At 40.6% G+C, this 20,519-nt stretch overlaps 1 protein-coding gene across 2 annotated transcripts in view; it reads right to left on the reverse strand.

The window, feature by feature from the left end:
• RELL1 (RELT like 1) overlaps positions 1-8,928 on the reverse strand; it is a 69,667-nt gene extending 60,739 nt beyond the window's left edge. The window contains exon 1 of one of the 2 annotated variants that reach the window (XM_027836311.1): positions 8,736-8,928. In XM_027836311.1, coding sequence (XP_027692112.1) covers positions 8,736-8,829 — 94 coding nt within the window. In that variant the 5' untranslated portion in view covers positions 8,830-8,928. Of the gene's footprint in view, positions 1-4,398; positions 4,433-8,735 lie in introns of those variants that run through there. The other variant, XM_027836312.1, reaches the window with a different exon arrangement.
• Positions 8,929-20,519: the final 11,591 nt, after the last annotated feature.

The following is a 20,519-nucleotide window of genomic DNA, read 5'->3' on the forward strand; positions in this document are numbered from 1 at the left end:
TCAAATCTAGAAACATCGGACCTTCTTATTTAAAATCGAGGACAAAAGAAGAGATTGGGACAAGCGATTAACTTCTCAATCATAGTTATCCAGCCCTTTTCTCCCCAAGAGATGCTTTAGAAATCCTCTATCTCAGCTGAGAATCTGCATGTTTTATTTAACAACCCAGTCCTTAGGAGCTTTCAATATCTCAAGTTACCTGTAACACTGGACCCCCGGAACAACCAGAAAACACTTGATTCCTACAAATGTGTATGTTTCTAATAGTAATGATCATGAATGCTGCTTGGGCATAGTTTAAAAGAATTAAAATAATATACAATATTTTACTTAAGCCTTCAAGCAGCTCAAAGAGTCCATTTTAAGTTGTATAATCTAGCCTAAGAACAAGACCTAATGAATGACCTATTATCATTACAGAAGATTTCTGAGAATTAACATTAATGGAATATGATACTACGGTCCTCATTTTTTCATTATTAATTAAGATCGTAAACATTTCTGGGCACTACATATATGTGTGTGTGTATACATACGTATCACATACAAATAGGACCAAAAGTAAATGAATACATTGACATACACTGTTTATACACTAGTCTATATAGCATAGACGTACATACACATTTCACACTTAGTATACTTTACATAAAGCCTTTGAGAATAAGTGCATTCTCAACTAAATATCAGGCAATGCATAACAGTAGAGTTTTTTAACTATTCACATGAAATGAGTTTCTCCCTCCCAATGCAGCTGGTTAGACACTTCATACTTTTTATACAAAAAGTTGACTTCCCTCAGAGAAAATTTCCACTATTCTTAGTAGGTGGGTGTTTTGCTTTAGCAGAGTGGGAGGGGAATTGGAGGAACTGAGGAAGCAGCATAAGCATTCAGTCAGTAAAGACAAATGTGATGTGCAAAGTAAAACTGAAGGCATGTTTACTCATTAGCCATTTGGCACCTCGACCATTGCCAGGACATTCCAGGATACTTTCTTAGAATGCTGATTAATTCTCGTGGTTGTGCTAGTTTGGAACTCAGCTTCTACAAAGCATTCTTTGAAATACTCACATTTAAACACCCTGAAGATAGCCTACAAGAAAGTTCAGGGGCTTCCTCAATGTTTACCCCTTCAAGGAGTCTCAGAAAAACTACATTATGGTGATGTTCATACATAGCTGAAAGGGGATCGAGACTTGGCATCTGTGACCATACCAGAAGGGTAGGGAGCTTTCTCCAACCCTATTTCCATTGCATCATATGATGTGAAATTTTCTCCATAGGTTTTTTCGTAAAATTTCACTTCAGCTACACTCATCTGGGCAGTCTGGACTTCCTAAGCTAGTCTGTGCCCAGTTTGCCAGTGAGATTCTTATTCAATGTCTTCATGGAGATGTCATTTAAAAAATGACAGGCAGACTATTGGCATGCAAATGAAATTATTCATATGAAGTTACTTCAGAATTGGGGAAAATTTCTGAAGAATTTCTAAAGGCCTTGCCCATTTTATTGTTGCCAAAAGTTCATATCATACTGGTGAACATTTCTGGCTTTGTTATTTTAAAACAGAGGCACCAATAATGATGAATTTTAATGAACAATTAATACAAATATTTGTTTTACTAGCAAGTCTAGAAACACTGTAGGGGGAAGAGGGGGTGTTTGTACCACCTGTGAAGAAATAACATCTCCACTCAGAAGTTAAATAACACTCCATTTCTGAACTGTTGTGTTGATATTAAAATAATTAGAATTTTTCTGTGCCTTAGTTTCTTCATCCACAAAGTGGGAATGAAGACACACATTATATATGCCTCATAGGAATGCAGGAATTAAGTGAGACCAACCAACAATTCAAAACATATATTAAGTGCCTTCTAGAGATTCAAAGTTAAAAAAAAAAAAACAGGGGCAGCTAAGTGGAGCAGTGGATATAGCTCCACCCTTGGAGTCAGGAGGACCTGAGTTCAAATCCAGCCTCAGACACTTGACACTTACTAGCTGTGTGACCCTGGGCAAGTCACTTATCCCTGATTGCCTCACCGAAAAACAAAACACATACACACAAAAAACCCCAAGATAGCCTCTGCCCTCAAAGAGCTTCCACTCAATTAAGAAGTATTTTTGCCGGATGTCTACTATGGTTGGCATTACTGGGGGATACATTGGATGTACAATACATGCCTCCTGCCCTCAAGGAGTTCACAATTTAACTGGGAAAACAAAACAACTATGAAACAATAGTGAACAATATGTTATGCAATTATGTACCAATGTCTTATAAATGTGAGGTTGCTGGCAAGTGCAATAGGAATTCACACGAAAGGAAAATCAATGACACGTTGGGAGTCTGGGAAGACATGAGAAAGAGAAGAAATTCCAGGTAAGGGAAGTAAGTAAGTGGGTACATGGACTTTAATAATATGGTATGCTCTGCCCATGGAAAGTATTACCAAATGAACAAGTGAGGACCCTTACATGCAGAGGCAGAATGGCATATAGTCTCTCCCCTAGAATGTTTCTGAAGCTAGAGCTGGATTTTCAAAAGCATTATCCTGAAAAAAATTTTCACTAGCCCCTTGCACACTTATAGACCATTGAAATATTCATCTAACAAAATAATAGCTAGCAAATATAAAACTTTACGGTTTGCCAAGAATTTTCCATGCATTATCTCATTTGATCTCACAACAGCGCTGAGGTGGGTGCTGTTATCCATTTCACAGATAAGGAAACTGAGGCACTGAGATATTAAGTGACTTGCCTGAAGTTGCACAGCTAATAAGAGTCCAAAGTGAGATTAGAACTCAGAACTTCCTGAATTCAAATCCAGCATTCAATATCGCTGCTGTGTCTATGAGCATTATTTTTCCCACTAATCTGAATTTTTTCAAGCCGGGCATAAACTGAACAACCAAAGGAATAAGAGCGACTGCCCGGACAAGGAGAGGAAAGGGACTTCGTGGCCAAAACTATAAAGCAGGGGTCCATGGACCTCTATGGAAAGATTTCAGAGGGCCTAGGTACAGGGATGGGGAGCCTTCAGTGTTGAGGCCACATGTGGACTTCTAGGTCCTTGGTGCAGCCTTTTGACTGAGTCCAAGTTTTACAGAATAAATCCTTTTATTAAGGGGATTTGTTCTGTGAACTTTGGATTCAGCCAAAGGGCAGCACTTGAGGACCTAGAGGGCCACATGTTGCCTGGAGGCCGCAGGTTTCCCCACCCCTGTAGGTTGAATAGGGAAAAAAGTTACACCTTTATTTTCACCAACCTCTGGTTTCTTCTGTAATCTTATGTACTTTATTTTATGCATTTAAAAACATTATTCTGAGCAAGGGTCCATAGGCTTCACCAGACCGCCAAAGAAAGCCATGACAAAAAGGTTAAGAGTCCCTGTAATAACGAGCAAATGATAGGAGAAAATAACACCTTTGGCCTTGATAACTACAACCACTCCCATTTACCTGACTAAGGGAAAACTGGGAGTCACAACTATTTAACTCAAGCAAAGAGACTAAGTGTGGAGGGTGGCTGTTCAGAAATAGGCAGAGATGGGCAGAGGCTTTAGAGACAAAACCTAAGTAAGTTCAAATCCTACCTCAATCACTCCTTACCTCTGAGACCTTGGGTAAGTGACTTAATCTCCCTGAGACTCAGTTTCCTAAACTGTAAAATGAGAGGACTGAACTACATCAGGAAGTCTTCTGCCATGTCTCTGCACTTGTTTTTTAATCTTTTGATAACTGAATTTTCAATGTAATTAAAAATTTTCTTTGTAATCTCATATATTATTTTAGTCATGTGTGAGAAGGAATCTGTGTTTCACTAGATTGCTGCCAAAGGGGGTCCGTGACACCAAAACCATTAGGAATCCTCAGATTAGATGATCTCTAGGATCCCTAACGAGATGGCTCAGTGGATAGCATGCTGAGCCTTACAGTCAGGAAGATCTGTGTTCAAATCCAGCCTGAGACACGTACTAGCTGTGTGACCCTGGGCAAGTCACTTAACCTCTATTTGCCTTAATCCACTGGAGAAGGAAATGGCAAAGCACTACAGTATCTTTGCCAAGAAAATTCCATGGATAGTATTGAGGTGCTATGGTCCATGGGGTCACAAAGAGTCCAGCACAACTAAACAACAACAAAAGTCCCTTCATATGTTCATTGATTTAGAATTGGAAAGGATCTCAGAGGTCACCTAATTCAACCCTCTCATTTTCAGATGAGGTAACGAAGGACCAGAGAGGTAATAACAGGCAGAATTTGAACTCTGATCCTCTGATTCCAAGCCTAGCATTCTTCCTAGTGTACCATTCTGCCCTACGCTAGACTTTATGGGTAAAAAGTATTTAAGTTGGGGGGGAGGGGGGAGGGGAGAGAAATTGTAAGGATACCTGCATTCTCATGAGCCATATTAACTCTCTATGACTTGACCATCGTGGGCCTAGATGGGTAGAGCTTAAAAATCAGATCCTGCAACACAAAACAAAAGAACCACAAAGCTAAACCTAAACAATCTTACCAGTCTATATTATAAACAATCATTTCACACTTACTTAACCAAGTAGCAAAATTACCTGGTCTACACTGACTCAAGAAGCAGCTGTGGTCAAATGGATAGGGCACCAGATTCAGAGTCAGGAAGTTAGATTTCTGATCTAATTTGATCATAAAAACCCTGGAATTTTATGACTAGGAAATTTAAAGATTAACCAACCCAAACTCCTCAGTCAGTAGATGAGGAAACTTTCGACTGAACGAAGCAAAATGATCTACCCAGCACATTATAATAATGGTCTAATGAATGGGCTCTGAATGAGGAAGAGCTGGGTTTGAATCTCTCACCTCCAGGCACTTTCTCCGGCTGCCCCCCATGCCTGGAATGCCTCTCCCTCCTCATCTCCACCTACTTGTTTCCCTGGCTTTCTTTAAGTCCCAACTCATCTTCTACAGGATGGCTTTCCCATCCCTTCTTAATTCTAATGCCTTTCATCTTTCAATTATTTCCCATTTTTCCTGTATACAGCTTGTTGTACATATTTGTTTGCTTGTTGTCTCCCTCATTAGACTGTGAGTTTCTTTCTTTCTTTTTTTTTTTTTTTGGTGAGGCAATAGGGGTTAAGTGACTTGCCCTGGGTCACACAGCTAGTAAATTTCAAGTGACTAAGGCCAAATTTGAACTCAGGTCCTCCTGACTCCAAGGCTGGAGCTCTATCTACTGCACCACCTAGCTGCCCCTAGACTGTGAGTTTCTTGAGAGCAGGAATAATACTAGGAGTTGCAGACAGTTTTTGTGCCAGCTGATTTCCAAGTAAGTGACTGTTGAGCAACTATATTTAGTGCTATATCATAAGGAGAAACTTTATTTTGGGGATTCAGATGCCCATCTACAAAGCAACCTGAAGGAAATCTACAGGAAAATTTCATGTATTAAAAATACTACTTTTACTAAAAACACCACTTCCATTTTTTTCCCTTCAAGTGCCACTAAAACCAGACTTGTTTCAAATGGTCATTTTCTTTCCCCCACACAGCAACTATAACAATTTGAGAACATTAAAATTTTGCCCCTTAAATCTGGGACTCAACAAGACAGCAAATCAATATACCTGAGGAATCACGGTGTGATTCAACATTCCTAAAGGAAAAACAGAAGCAGTTAAAATTAATACTGCACTTTGGTGACTGACCAATATATCCAGATGCAATCAAGTAGGCAGTTACCATTTGGAGAAACAAAGTAATTGAGACACTCAAAAACCCGGGCAAACAAGATGTGGTTATTTGATTCTTTGTTATTTAAAAAAAAAAAATCTTAGCATAGAAAATGTTTTCCTGATTTTAAATCAGAAAAGGGAGGAAACACCAGAAAACTCACTGTGTATCCCCAAAATTCTAGTTTTGGTCCCAGTCTACCACACTGGTTGGTTTACAGATGTATTCAAATGTTCTACTGAAAACAATTGGTCAATTACCTGTAGGAATCACTCCTAGTAACATCCTCAAACAACAACATTTTCAGTCACTCTGTGTCCTTTTCTGTGGCTCACCACTCTAAAAAATCTTCACACATCCTAGCAAAAATACTACGATGTTCTTCCAACAACAGAATGTTTAGTTTCCCAAGAACAATCCTTTCTCATGGAAGGGAAGAAACCAAACAATTTATTTAGCACTTACCATGTACCAGACACTCCGGTTAAGCACTTCCAAATATTACCTCATTCGAACCTCATGAGGACTTTGGGAGACAGCTGCTATTATCTCCATTTTACAGTTACAGAGGGGGGTTAAGTGACTTGCCCAGTGACATCATAGCTAGTAGCTGTCTTAAGGTCAACTTTGAACTCAGGCCTTCCTGAGACTCCAGGGCAAGAATTCACCCATGGAGTCTATACCTTCTGAAAAACAGAAACCTTTCATTATTTACTCTCCTGCATGTAACCTTGCCAATGTAAAAACAGGAGGTCATATAATTTAATAAAAAACTTATCTTCAGCATCTAAATGAGGAGTCAGGAGACTGGCCCTAAGCCGATAGAACAGGGCCTAGTGAAAAAATTTACTTCTCATTTTAACTACAACTCTAAACTTCTTTTACCTCCTCTTTGCTTGACTTGAAGGTAGCAAAATGGACAGTTACCTACAAGGATGAAGAAGGAGAAATGGAAGGTATGGGTCATGCATAAGAAGTAATAGTTCTTAGTGATGTCAATGAAGTTGGAAATGTTCCCAAATGATTGAAGCTTAAGAATTAGTCTTCTACATGCAACTCTGAAAGATATTGTCCATTTTAAAGTTATCATACTGTCCTCTATTCCTTATATTTCACTACTTCAGATATATGTCTTTATAGTTCTAACAATTCTCAAGAATGTCATACCTCCACATCTAAGAGCCTTAATGAGACTGTTAAACTGTTTTATGCTATAATTACACCTCTTACTTTTGGAAAATTCTCCTATACATTCACTTCAAGGAGGGCTGAAATTATACAGTCAGAGAACTGTAATGTCCTTGTTGGTACAAGTACAACTATCACAGACCCATATTTTACAATGTGTTGTAAAAAAGAAAGCTAAATTTATTCCAAATTTTCAATTTTCCATGACAACTTAATATGCCTTATAAAGTTCTCTTTTGTTTTAAAAGTAGTTAAATACATACAGACACCTTTCTATAATATTTAAGAATAAAAATGCACCTCCTACCTTCCTTCTTCCATCCCTGACCAAATTATTCCTAACACAAGCAGACTTGTTTGGACAGTATCATAATGCCAAGATGAATACCAAAATCCCTATCCAATGAAACATGTTACTAGCTGCCATTTTCCCCAGGGTGATTAAAGGAAAAGTGAGTATGTTAATAAAGACTCAAGAGGCACATTACACATCCCATCCCCTTCCTAAACTATTGTGTTTTTTACGGAAAACTGAAAGCCTAAGTGATAAACCCTTATGAATACCAGTAAATGATGACTGAGTCTGATTATAATCTTCTCTAGATAGACAGCACCCTCCTTTCATGAACAGTGTCAGAGTTAGTAACTGTTGGACTGCTTCCAGGTGTTTATTTAGATGTGAAGAGAAGTTTGCTCCAGAAGGCAGGCTTCAAAGCAATGCGTGATGCTGACGTAAGATACCAGGCTGTGGGAACCCTAATTGGCCTAGAAGTCATACGTTTGTCCTTGGGTTTTTTTTTTTCTCTACTACTAGCGGGAGGCACAATTAAGAGGGCAAAAAGGTAATAAGGAATCCCTGGAGTTTGTTGTTATAAAAACAGGAGTGCAAGACTGGGCATCCAAGTTTAATTTCTTCTTGGAAAAAGACAATTGGAAAGGGATAGTTGGCTCTACTGTCCGGGATGTCATCTGACATTAGTGTTAGACACACACAGTCACACATGACATCTCTGATGAGGCTGTCTTCCTGCCCTCACCACTACAGCTTCCTTCTGTGGCAACATGAAACAAGTCGAAGGAGATTTCTTAAAATGTTTACAGAAGTACTTCCCTTTTCAATGATCCCTATTTTACTCTGGATACAGTTAAGAAAGAAACCTGTTGTCCCCTCTCTAGTAACTAGAGAAATTCAAACAAATGAAGCTCGGAGGACACGCGGCTGAGCCGGGGAAAGGCGGCAGCAGGGGCATTTGAGTCCCTGGCGCCAACATCTTCCGCTCCCCGGGCCCCGGAGGACAATGGCAAGCAGCGCGTCCTCTGGGCTTCCCGGCAGGTTCAAAGCTGGCCAGGACGTTACCTGAAGGAGAGGCCCCTACCTGTCGGTACAACCAGACAGGGATGGGGTGACAGCCCACCGATGATCTCGGCTCCACGGATTCCAGGGCGAGTGGGCGGAAGGGCAGAAAGAGGAGGGATGATGAGCTGAAGCAGAAGGCGGGAGTGGAAGAGGGGGCCCTCGCCGCCCCCTGCGCCGCCCCCAGCACCGACCCCAGGAGCGGAGCCAGACGTGCAACCTCCGAACCGGCCCAAGCAGAGGCCGGCAGCTCCCACCCCCAGGGACACTGCCGGCTGCAGCCCGCATCTCCCCCACCCCCACTCAGGGCAGCGTCCCCGGCCACCCAGACCGGCACCCCTGCCCGGCAGGTGAAGCTCCCCAGTGCGCCACCTGCTCCGGCGCTCCCCTGGGGCTTTAGGGCGAGGAGCCCCCAGAGCGACCCCGATGGGGGGGAGGGGGCGAGGGACGAGAAGGGGAGCGACGGGCACTCACCCAGGGCGGAGCCCGCCTCCAAGATAGGAGACAGCCGGTAGCCATCCGAGCTGCCCAAAGCGCCGGGGGTCGTGGCGATTCCCAAGGGAGCCATCAGCGCTTCCCCTTCGCGCTCCTGCCGGAGGCAGCCAGGTCCCCCGTCCCAGCAGCTCTCGGACTCTGGGTGGTACAGTCCGGCACCCTCCCCGCTCCGCCTTTCACCCGGCACTGAGTCCCGCCTGTCCTGCCCGGCCCCGCCTCGCCCGGCCCCGCCCCGCCTCTCCAAGCCTTCCCGCTTCCTCCCCAAACTGGGTCCGGGCCAGCCTCCTATCCCCAGCTCCGCGCGGGAACCTTGAGGCAGGAGCGTGCCCCACCAGCTGCCGCGCGAGCCCCGCGGGAGCCGGGGAGGGCCGAGGGTGGCCTCGACCCTCTCCAAGCGGGCGGAGGGTACAGGAAGAGAGCTGCGGGACCGACCGGGGAGCTGGACTGCCCACTGCGGTGACCTTCCAACCCGCCCGCGTCCCAGGGCTTTTCTTCCCAACCGCGTGGTGGCTGGGAAGTTGCCCCAAGGACTGGAAGCCTATCCCTCTTTAAGCTGTGCGTAAGCCAACCTCAGTGCTTTCCCAGGGACTTTTTCTATTCCCTTCCTGGCTTTTGGCCCAGAGAAGCGGGCTCAGCCTTTCTGAGCGTTGTGTTTTTTAAAACTGAAATAGAAGAGTGTACCAAATAACTAGAATAACTTGGTCTGGGAGAGCTCTGGAGTTTCCACCTGACATGGTGCCCCTTTAGGAAATGCCTTTGAAGCCTTCTTGAAACTTGGGTATCTAATGGTGTGCCTTCAGGGCCTGTTAAGTAGGGTACAGATTGCTGTACAAATGCTGATTAGCCATTATACTACAGGAACAATCGTCACAAATTTGAACTAGTTCATCATCAATATTTACAGCCTTTAGTGCTTTCCTCTGGGTGCTCAGATCCCGCCCTGAAGAATGGATCTGGCCCAAACCTTTGGGAATTTACCATTACAAACAATGACAAGATGAGTCACTTAAAAGAAATAGACAAACCTTAAAGGAAAAAAGCTAAGGATATCTATACATATGTGTACGTACATATAAATGTGTGTACAAAATTGTTTGTTTAGTTGTTTCAGTCATGTCTGATGCCTTTTGGAGTTTTCTTGTCAAAGATACCGGAGTTGTTTGCCAATTTCTTTCTCCACCTTATTTTACAGCTGAGAAAACTGAGGTAAACAGGGTTAAGTGACTTGTCCAGCTTCCCATACCTAGTAAGTATCTGAGACTTAAATCTAGACTCAAATCTAGCCTCAGAGTTCAGGAAGATGAGTCTTTGTGACTGACTTCTGGCCAGGCACTCTTTCCACTGCCCCACCTAGCCACCCTTCCTATATACACACATACCTATATGTCTGTATGTGTATATATTATGTATATGTTGAGAGGGAGAGTGGTAGCCACTAGATTTCCTAGTCAGTTCTGCTAAATGATAAGCAAAAGGGTTTCATACTTCCACTGTGAAAATTTAATTTTTAAAAATACATTTATTTTGGAATTTATTTAAGAATATATTGCTATCTTACAGTTGGAGAAGACAACATGATGTCATAAAAAGAATGCTGGATTTTAAGTCAGAGGACCTGGGTAGAGTCAGGCTCTGCTCCTTCATACCTGTGTGATCTTGGGCAAATCCTTTCACTTCTCATGACCTTATTCTCATTGTGTCGAGGGCCAGGCCTGGTAGTGGAAGCCTGTAAGCCATTCAAATGTCCACACCAAGTTCGACTCCAATATCTTGATGGAAGAAGAGAGTATCAAGAAGAGCACCAGGTTGCCTAATTAAGGGGTGAAGGGGCCCAGATGGAGACCCAATCTTACAAAAAAAGATAGGATTAAACTAGGGGACCTATGAGGTCCATTCTAATCAATCAGGCACTTAATTAATAAGCACTTAAACTTATTAAGACTCTGCTATATGCTGAAGATACAAATACAAAAATGAACCAAGTTCTGCTTCCAGGAGCTTACTTCTACTTGGGATAAGCTCATAATCCTGTAAGATTCCATCAACCTTGGTACTGGACCTCATCAACTCTGCCTCTATGATTGGAGGGTGGGACCATGAACTCCAAACCTCCATTTAAGGAGAGAGCCCAGCTCAATCCTCTCATTTTTCTGGCTGCACTACTTTAGCACTTCTCTGACTGACTTAGCCAGCATGCCCTCAGTCACCTGCCTTCTCCTCTCCTCCGTCCTCTCCCAGCTTTCGTTTCTTTTCTCTTTTTTTTCTGTATTTCCCCATTTGGTTGTAAACTTCTTGAGGGTAAGGACTGTTTATTTTTTTCCTACATGTATGCCCAGTGCTTAGCACGAAACCTGGCACATATTAGGCATTTAATAAATGTTGATTTACTATTAAATAAGTAAATTCAGGATGTATACAAAAGAAATAGAAAGTCATTGTAGTACAGGAAAACTAACAACTGGAGAGAATAAGGAAATATCTCTTAATTTAATGGAGGAACTTCTGGTTCTTATAATTATATGAATTAAGTCGTGCTTGTTTTTGTTTTATAGAATGGGGTCTCCTAATTATATGACATTGGAATGCTTAGCAAGGACCTAAATTCAAAAGATGTATATTTGTCCTCTTGGAGAGTAGATATTGTTACAAAATATTTAGAAATCTTTTACCAATTACACTGATAAAGGTATTACCAGTTAGAAAATGTTATGGGAGTAAACCTGCCCATACAGGTGTTGTTGTCCTTCCTTTTCGTGACTGATACGGACATTGTGTTTTACATACAGTAGGCACTTAAATATTGTGTTTTTTTTTAAACACTTTTTTTGGGGGGTGTTTAGGCAGTGGGGTTAAGTGACCTGCCCAGGGTCACACAGCTAGTAAGTGTTACATGTCTGAGGTTGGATTTGAACTGAGGTCGTCCTGAATCCAGGGCCTGTGCTCTATCCACTGCACCACCTAGCTGCCCCTTTTTTTTTTTTTGAAGAGTAAACTTCATTAAGTTTTTTTTTTATAGGCAATTGGGGTTAAGTGACTTGCCCAGGGTCACATAGCTAGTAAGTGTCAAGTGTTTGGTCTGAGGCCGGATTTGAACTCAGGTCCTCCTGACTTCAAGGCCAGAGCTCTATCCACTGTACCACCTAGCTGACCCTGACACTTAAATATTGTTGATTGATGTTTTGGCCTGGTATTACTCTCTGATATTACTTCACTGAGACGAACATGAAAACTCAGGAGCGAGTTAAGGAAAGAGTTGTATGTGGGTTCTTTTTTTGTTTGTTTTTTGCTAGGCAATGGGGTTAAGTGACTTGCCCCGGTTCATACAGCTAGTAAGTGTCAAGTGTCTGAGGCCAGTTTTGAACTTGGGTCCTCCTGACTCCAGGGCAGGTACTCTATCCATTGTGCCACCTAGCTACCCCCTGTATGTGGGTTCTTAAGATGAAAAAGGCTTGGGACCCATAAGACTAGACTTTACAGTGAAGTAACTTTGAGTTGTAGCAAGAGAATGCCATAATACCTTTCTGAAAATTAAAATTGGATTTTAAAATAGAAACAATTTTTAACCTTTCTGCCATGGATTGGCATTAACGTTGAAAAGAGACTGTGCATCTTTTAAGTAATATGTCTCCATTGAGTACCACACTCTGGCCGTCTGGAAATGAGAATGATGCTCCAATTGTAGCTGAAATGTCATGTGTAGATTTTCGTATAATTACACATAATTCTGAACACTTGAGTTTGTACAATATTCAAAATAGAAGGGACTCAAGCTCAGGAGACAAAGTGGTGTAGTGGCTGTGACTGTAAATAAACAAAACAAAACAAAACAAAAAAAACCCTGGATTCTCATGTGGATTTTGCTATTGCCTAGCCAAATGACCCTTGCAAGGCCTTTTTCCTCCATCAGTCAATCAATAAGCATTTGTTAAGCACCTACTAAGTGCCAGGCACTGGGCTGACCACTGGAGATACAAAGAAAGGCAAAAGACAGATCTGTAAAATGGAGAGAATCTGATGATTTCTAAGGTGCCTTCCATTCTATAATTCAGTCACCCACAGACTTGCAGATCTACTTTCAAACTATCTTAAACTTTATATCAGAAAGTCTGAAGACTTTTGAATACTCAACTTTAAAATATCCCTGTTGGTTTAGGACTTACTTTGATATTTCTACATAAAGGTCTTTACACTAACCAGTCTGACTGTACACAGAGATCTGATTTGGAAATCATCTTGTATCAGTAAGTATATTTGTCAAAGTATAGTATCTCTGATATCAACTGCCCTTCCCTATCCCCTATTCAACAAACTCCGAAGGCCCCCTGTTATCTCTAGTAGAGTAAATGTAAATAAAGCTATTCACAACCAGGACCCTTCCTAGCTTTCCAGTCTTTTAGCAAATAATTCTTCCCCACTCACTATGAAAATCAGCCACTCTGGATTACTAGCTGGTTCTCAAAAAGCCGTTATTCCATCCTGCATCCCATCTCTGGACCTCTGTACTGGCTGTCCTCCATGCCTGGGATGTTCTCTCCTACTTTAAACTCTCTGACTTCCTTTAGAACTCAGCTCAAGGACCACCTCCTTCTGAAACTTCCCCCCCCCCCCCTCCCCCCCCCCAGCTACTAGCGCCTTCCTGTCTAAGGCCACCTTCCATCTATATTTATCTTGTATGTACTGATTTATGTATACTTTGTCTCTCCCATTAGACTGTGAGCTCCTCGAGGGCAGGGACTGTAGTGGGCATTCATTCCAGACTAGGTGATAATCAATTTTTTGTGTGATGTTACTTGGTGCTTTCTATGGCCAAGGCCTCCATATTTTTCATGGAGAAGGAATTCATGCTATATAAGGAAGAGATCCTTGTCCAGGAGGCAGTGAGAGTGGAAAGAACATTTACTCTTGAGCAATAAAACTTGGGTTCAAATCCCACCTCTGATACTTACTACCTTTATGACCTTGGGCAGGACATTTTAACCTCTTGTATTTTCATGAGTAGGTTGGGCTAGATGACCCCTGAGGTCCCTTCTAGCTCTGTGTCTGGAGTTCTTAACCATTTTTGTGTAATGAACCTTTCTCAGAATGTTTTTCAGTGCATAAAATAAAGCCCAAAGAATTACAAAAAGAAACTAATTATACTGATTATACATGTAATACATATATGTAATACACATATAATACAATTATCAAACCAAGCTCACAGACCCTAAGAACCCCTGCTCTAAGGATGCTCTCAGAAAAACCTGGGAAGACTAACATAAACTGATGCAAAATGAAATGAGCAGAACCAGGAGAACATTGTACACAGTAACAGCAATATTGTACCATGATCAACTGCGAATGGCTTAGCTGTGCTCAGCAATGCAATGATCTAAGACAGTTCTGAAGGACTAATGATGAAAAGTGCTATCCGTCACAGAGAAAGAATTGATGGGATCTGAATGCAGATCAAAGCATACTTTTTCTTTGCTTTCTTTATCTTTCTTGGTTGTTGGTTTTTTTTTAATGGGGGAGTTGGGGGGGTTTTTGGTCTGTGTTTTCTTTTGCAATATGACTAATGTGGAAAAATGTTTGCAAAAGTGCACATATATGATCTATATCAAATCACTTGCCTTCTCAATTGTGAGGGGGGGACAAATAGAGAGAGGGAGGGAATTTGGAACTCACAATTTTAAAAAAATTTTAAAGATTGTTTTTTCATGTAATTAGGAGAAAAATAAAACATTAAAAAAAGAACCCCTGCTCTAAATCTGTTATTCCATGACATACTACTAGAAAAACTGAGTATCACCATTTATCTTAAGATTTTTGCTGTAAACAAAACCAGGAGACAAAAAGACATTGTAACTAAATGGAAGGTTTGCCATTATTTTATCATAAAACCTAAATTTGAGTACTTTAATGTAGTTAATAGGGCCCTCTGGGATTCTGAAACCTGGACAGCACCAGATTATTTCTCTTCTGGGAAATAAGATCAATGCTGCAAAGAACAATTGTTTTTTTTTTAAATTTCTTTCTTAAGTGTATTTTGCAGATGGCACCTCTAAAACCTAGAAACACTAATGAATTCCCATTTCTCCTATATAAGTATTTTCACAATTATTGTCATTTTATGCCTAAAAGGGGCCATTGATAGTTTGGCTTTTTTTTTTTTACTTATATAATCCTTAGGTATAAGAAGTAGCTAACATGTTTTTCTTTCTCTGGTATATTTTATTTATGGAAGCCATTTAAAAAAATTGAGCAGAAGAATTAATAGCAACTGATTTCACAAACTTATGGAAAAAGCATATCCTTGTTTCAAGGTAGCTTCCCCCATTGCCCTCAGTGCCAGGCCTTCTTATATTCTACTGGGTGGCATAGTTGCTAATTTTCATTGCTATCTTTCAAATAAAGTAACACTCAGTTGGTTGAACTTCACTTTAATTACTGTTAAAAATACTTCCACAAAGATTCTCTACTGGCTTTCTCCTTTCTTGTGTTTCAGAGAAGAAATAAAGGCCTAAGTGATACCATTATGGACTCGCTAGGAAATATGCATTCTCTAAAAATACATTGGCAGTGGAATTTTCAGTTCACTTTAACATTTTGCAAAACCTAGAGTAAATTTTCACAGTCAGATCGACTCATCAAGCCCTAGTATGCCTAGCACTGTGCTGGACACAGTGAGGTGGTGCTGCAAAGTAGAATATACTGACCCTGTTCAAGGTGGAGTCTAATCAGGTTGAAAAGATGACTACAAAACAATACAGAAGTATGATGCAGCAAAATGAACATAAAGCTGGGAGTAAAAAGATCTGTAGGCAAGTCATCCTCACTTGTAAAATAAAAGCGTTGGACTACTTGGTGTCTAAGGGCTATCCAGATCTGTTCTGTGTCCTCAGTCCTAATAATCAAGTGGCAGAGTGGATTAGAGTTCAGAGATGAGGAACATCATTGTAAACTGATGTACCAAGAAAGCTTCATGCAAAAGGAGGACTTTGAAAGAAATATAGAACTGGGATTGATGGTGAGAGGGAAGCGCTCTGTCTAGGGGGAGGGAATGACATCAGCAAATGTACATATCAGGAATTTTAACAGGGTATACTGTAGTGGTCCAGTCCCTATCCCTACCCCTATAATGTATAGCATAAAGTAAATGCTCCACAAATAAGCATATGTTACATGTATTATGTATTGTATTTTATATGATATAAAATACGTGAACATTCTATAATGAAAGCATCAGCATTGGGAGAACCCCCAGTGGGAACTCCCTTCACCATTTAGATTACATACCCTCTGTAAGTCTAATGTAGTTACCTGAATTATAGAGAGCTCAAATAAGTTGGCCAGGGTTATGTAACTAGTAAATTCTTAAGTCCAGAATACTGTCTATTATGCCTATTATCTCTATATTCAATGACCATGTACACGATGGTGTTGCTTGCTTAGTGACTGATACATTTATAGAGTAAAGCAAAGAAACTAATCTGTAAGAAAAATAGATATTTAAAACTGATAAACCTGAGAGGACAGAAGGAAGGATTGATTGATTAGGTAAAGAAGAGCTAGTGAATGGAGAGCCTTGAATGCCAGACAAACTGAGTTATAAATGTACAATTATTTTATTACTACATTATGCTTTATATGCATTATACTATACATTACATGGTATATTATACATTATACTATATAATATATACATTTATTACTGGCATTATACTTTTTTCAATGGTAGTGGGGGTCAATTTTCATTATTTAATTAAATGTTTCCCACATACAATCAGGATGTTCCTTCAGAGTAAAAATATTTCTAGTCAGTATGAATCAAAGCAGTCGGGTTTTGTTTAAATGGTATTTTTAAAAAGCTGGTATTTATGACTTGTGTCTAGTTCAGTCTGTCACACCTTGTTGTTGCTTCACTGATACAGATCTTTGAATATTTCAGTTTCCAGTGACCACAAAAAACCATCTCCCTCTGATGTGTTGCTGTCTAGGAAACCAAACTGCAAACAGGTGACCATAATGTGAAATGAAAGGTATTGAGGGTCATTGCTCCCTGAGGAAAGACACTCCAAATGAAAAGATACACATAAATACAAGATGTTACTGTTATTAGCGTTATTTTGTGGAACTTCATAATATATACCCTCTACACAAAGGGCTAGACAGTTTCAAACAGCATTGATATACTATGGGCTAGAGAAACGAAAAGTATTCTCCAATCTAATGGAGGAGGATAACATTCGAAAAGAAGCTTAAAAAATGGGAGGTGGGGGAGACAGGGAAAAGAAGTTACCATGGAGGCTTGATGGACAAGTCACTCAGAGAAATCCCAAAGTAATGCAGTCAGGTAAGAGCTGAGAAGTCTGAGTAAGCTTTCCTTAAATGGAGGTTTGGAGTTCATGACCCCACCCCCCAATCAGAGAAGCAGTGGTAGTGATGAAGTGGAGTACCAAGGTTGATGGCACCTTACAGGATGGTAAAATTAGCCCAGTAATGAGCTTCCTGGGCCTTGGTGAAGAAATCAGTGAGAGAAGTCCCAGGTTCCCTTGGTCCCTCCCTTTCACTTAGCAGCAGAGCAGGGGGTTAGCTGTGTTCTGGTACTGCCAAGATCTCTTCTCACCAAGGAATACATTATCCCACAGAAATGAGTGTCCAGGTTTCCAGGTTGTCTCAAAGAAACTTGTTTAACCCATTAAAGAGCTGTAATAGTGTTTCTTTTCGACTGCATTGTCTTTCGCTATTTTTCGTTGTAAATACATATTTCAGCCATGTTACAGAAAGCAGTGTAGGATATCGAAAGAGTATTAATTTTGGAGTCATAAGACCTGGGTTCAAATTTGCCTTGGCCACTTACTCTCTGTAATCTAAAACAAGTCACTTCTCCCTTGGGCTCAGTTTCCACACCTATAAAAAGAGAAGATAGATTACATAACTTCTAAAGCTCCTTCTAGTCCTAAATCTGAGATCCTTTTTTCCTATAGGTTAAACAAAATTATTTGACTAGCCTAGAAACTTGCTAATTATTTTAAACACTTCTTCTATAGAAAAATGTGTTCTAAATTTTTTTTAAAAATCCACAATGGACTTTTAAATCATAACCTATTGTAAGTTGGCAACTGTCAATAATGTGGCATTGGCTCCCTTTGTATGTCAGACTTCATTATATCCGTCCTTTGGCAGGGGTAGGGAACATGTGTCCTCAAAGCCTCAAGTGTGGCCATTTGAATCCAAACTTCACAAAACAAATCCCCTTCATAAAAGGATTTGTTCTCCAAAACTTGGCCTCAGTGAAAAGTCCTCACCCACGGACCTAAAAGGCCACATGTGACCTCAAGGACACAGGTTCCTCACCCCTGCTTTAGCTTTCTGTCTTTCTGTGTTTCTATCAGTCTCCCAAGAGTCTAGTACTCTATTTTTCTTCTTGTATTTATTTCTATGTTTATATGACTGTGTCTCTTCATTATGTCTTGTCTCTCCTGGACCCTGCTCCTTTACCCAGACCTGCCCTTCTATTTCCTTCCTGTTAGACCTCATTCCCTTCCATGATTCTTCCTGCTTCCAGGCATAAGGGCTGTTCCTCTCACATCAATATTCTGACTCTTTGTTCTCAGCAGCAATGAAGTTGAAACTTGAAACTGATTAATCCATACCTTTCCATTATTGGAAGATGCTTGTGCTACCTTCCACTTACCAGATAGACAGGCATTAATTCTGGAAACTACCATTAGAGCTATGATTAAATAGTTACCTTCTCACCAACGACTAGGAAACTTCACACAAATTAAACTTGTATTTCATTTCTTTTCTTTAGTATCTTTATGAATTGTTACATATGGGTGAAGAAATATGTGTGGTATAGTGAGAAGCCTTCCTCTAGGGGTGGATAGGTGGCTCAGTGGATAGAGCTCTGGCCATGGAGTCAGGAGGACCTGAGTTCAAATCCAGCCTCAGACACATGACACTTACTAGCTGTGTGACCCTGGGCAAGTCACTTAACCCTGATTGTCTCACCAAAAAAGCATAAAAAAACAACAACAACAAAGAAGCCTTCCTCTGTAACTACAGGAATGAAGAACACCACAAAGAGGGAAAATTGGTTGATACTTAGAAGGACTAATAGGAAAAATGTTTGTCGTAAAGAAGAGCTATAAAAAAATGTTATTTCTTATTTTGCCTTTAGGTACAAATGCCTATCACTACGACTGTTATGGACAACTAGATGTTAAGCTTCTCTAGGGAAGAAGCCATTTCTTATGTTTCTTCTGAATTCTTGGAAGTTCTCATTCCACAACAGTCTCCTAACTGAGGTCTCAGATATCGTGTCTGTCCTGCTTCACTCCATTGGAATTAGTCTTCCTGAAACACCACTTTGCATTTGTTTTTTTGTTTGTTCATTTATTTTTAAAATTTTTTTTAAGGCAATTGGGGTTAAGTGACTTGCCCAGGGTCACACAGCTTCTAAGTGTCAAGTGTTTGGTCTGAGGCCGGATTTGAACTCAGGTCATCCTGACTTCAGGACTGGTGCTCTATCCACTGCCACCTAGCTGCCCCACCACTTTGCATTTGTCACACACACACACACACACACACCTTCAGTGGTTTCTTGTTTTCAATCAGTCAACAAGCACTTATTAAGTACCTACTATATGCCAAGCACTGCGCTAGGCAATGGGGATACAGATAAAAAAATGAGATAGTCCTATAGTCTACCAGGAGAATACAGCGTGTACACAGGTACAAAATAAATACCAAGTTATCTCAGAGGGGAGGGAGAAGCACTAACAGTGAGGAGCTCAGAAAATGACTCCTGAAAGATGGGGATGCTTGAACCAGAAGGGAACTAGGGTTTCCAAATGGCAGAGGTGAGGAGAAAGGCATTCCAGGCATGAGCGAAGCACCAAGGAGGGAAATAGAATATTGTGTAATGGGAAAATCAAACAGTCCAGTATGGAGGGGGAACCCATTGCTTCCATACTTGTTCCATAGACACATCATCCACATTATTGCCTCCTTTTCTCAAATTGTTCCCCAGAATAGAAGACTTGGCCCACAATGGCACCCTGTCTTCAAGCATTTGCTAAATGCTCATCATATTCCAGGCACTGTGCTAGGTGATGTAGATATAAAGACAAACTGTTGTTAAGAAGTATCTTGGAAGTTAAAAATTCATTTCAAATCCGAAGTCATTCAGAACTCTATTCTGTTCTGTGATAAGCTTGTTAACTTTATGAATTTTAATAATGATCTGAATAAAATCAGAATGCCATGTTCCTTAAATAGAGCTGATGAGTACTAAAGACTTTAAGTTGCCCTTTTCACTAATGAACACCAATATAATCTTTGATTTGAAAAAATTAACATCAATATTTCAAATACTTGAACAATAATTAATTATAAAACCTCAACCCCTTTCCATATGTGTTCACCTTTCAACTGTCAATTGAATTTGCTCTCTCCAAAGTCATGAATGATCTAGTCAACAAATCCAGTGTCCACTGGTTAGTTCTCATTCTCTTTGACTAATGACCACTTTCTCTTTCTTGAAATTGTCTCTGGGCTTTTCAGAATCATAATATTCCGTAATTAAAGGGACATTAGTAGTCATCCAGCCAACCTGACCCTGAAAGAATTCCATTAAAGCATCCCTGATAGGCAGTCAGTTAGCCTCTACTTCAAGACATCCAATGAAGGGTAGGCCATTCCACTTAGGTGTTACTCTTAAGTATTACAAAATTTTTTTCCCTCTTTCTGGGATAATTTAGAGACCCTTCACAT

This window comes from Vombatus ursinus, unplaced genomic scaffold, assembly GCF_900497805.2.
Source record: "Vombatus ursinus unplaced genomic scaffold, bare-nosed wombat genome assembly UNPS02014818.1, whole genome shotgun sequence".
In the NCBI taxonomy this organism is placed as follows: domain Eukaryota; kingdom Metazoa; phylum Chordata; class Mammalia; order Diprotodontia; family Vombatidae; genus Vombatus; species Vombatus ursinus.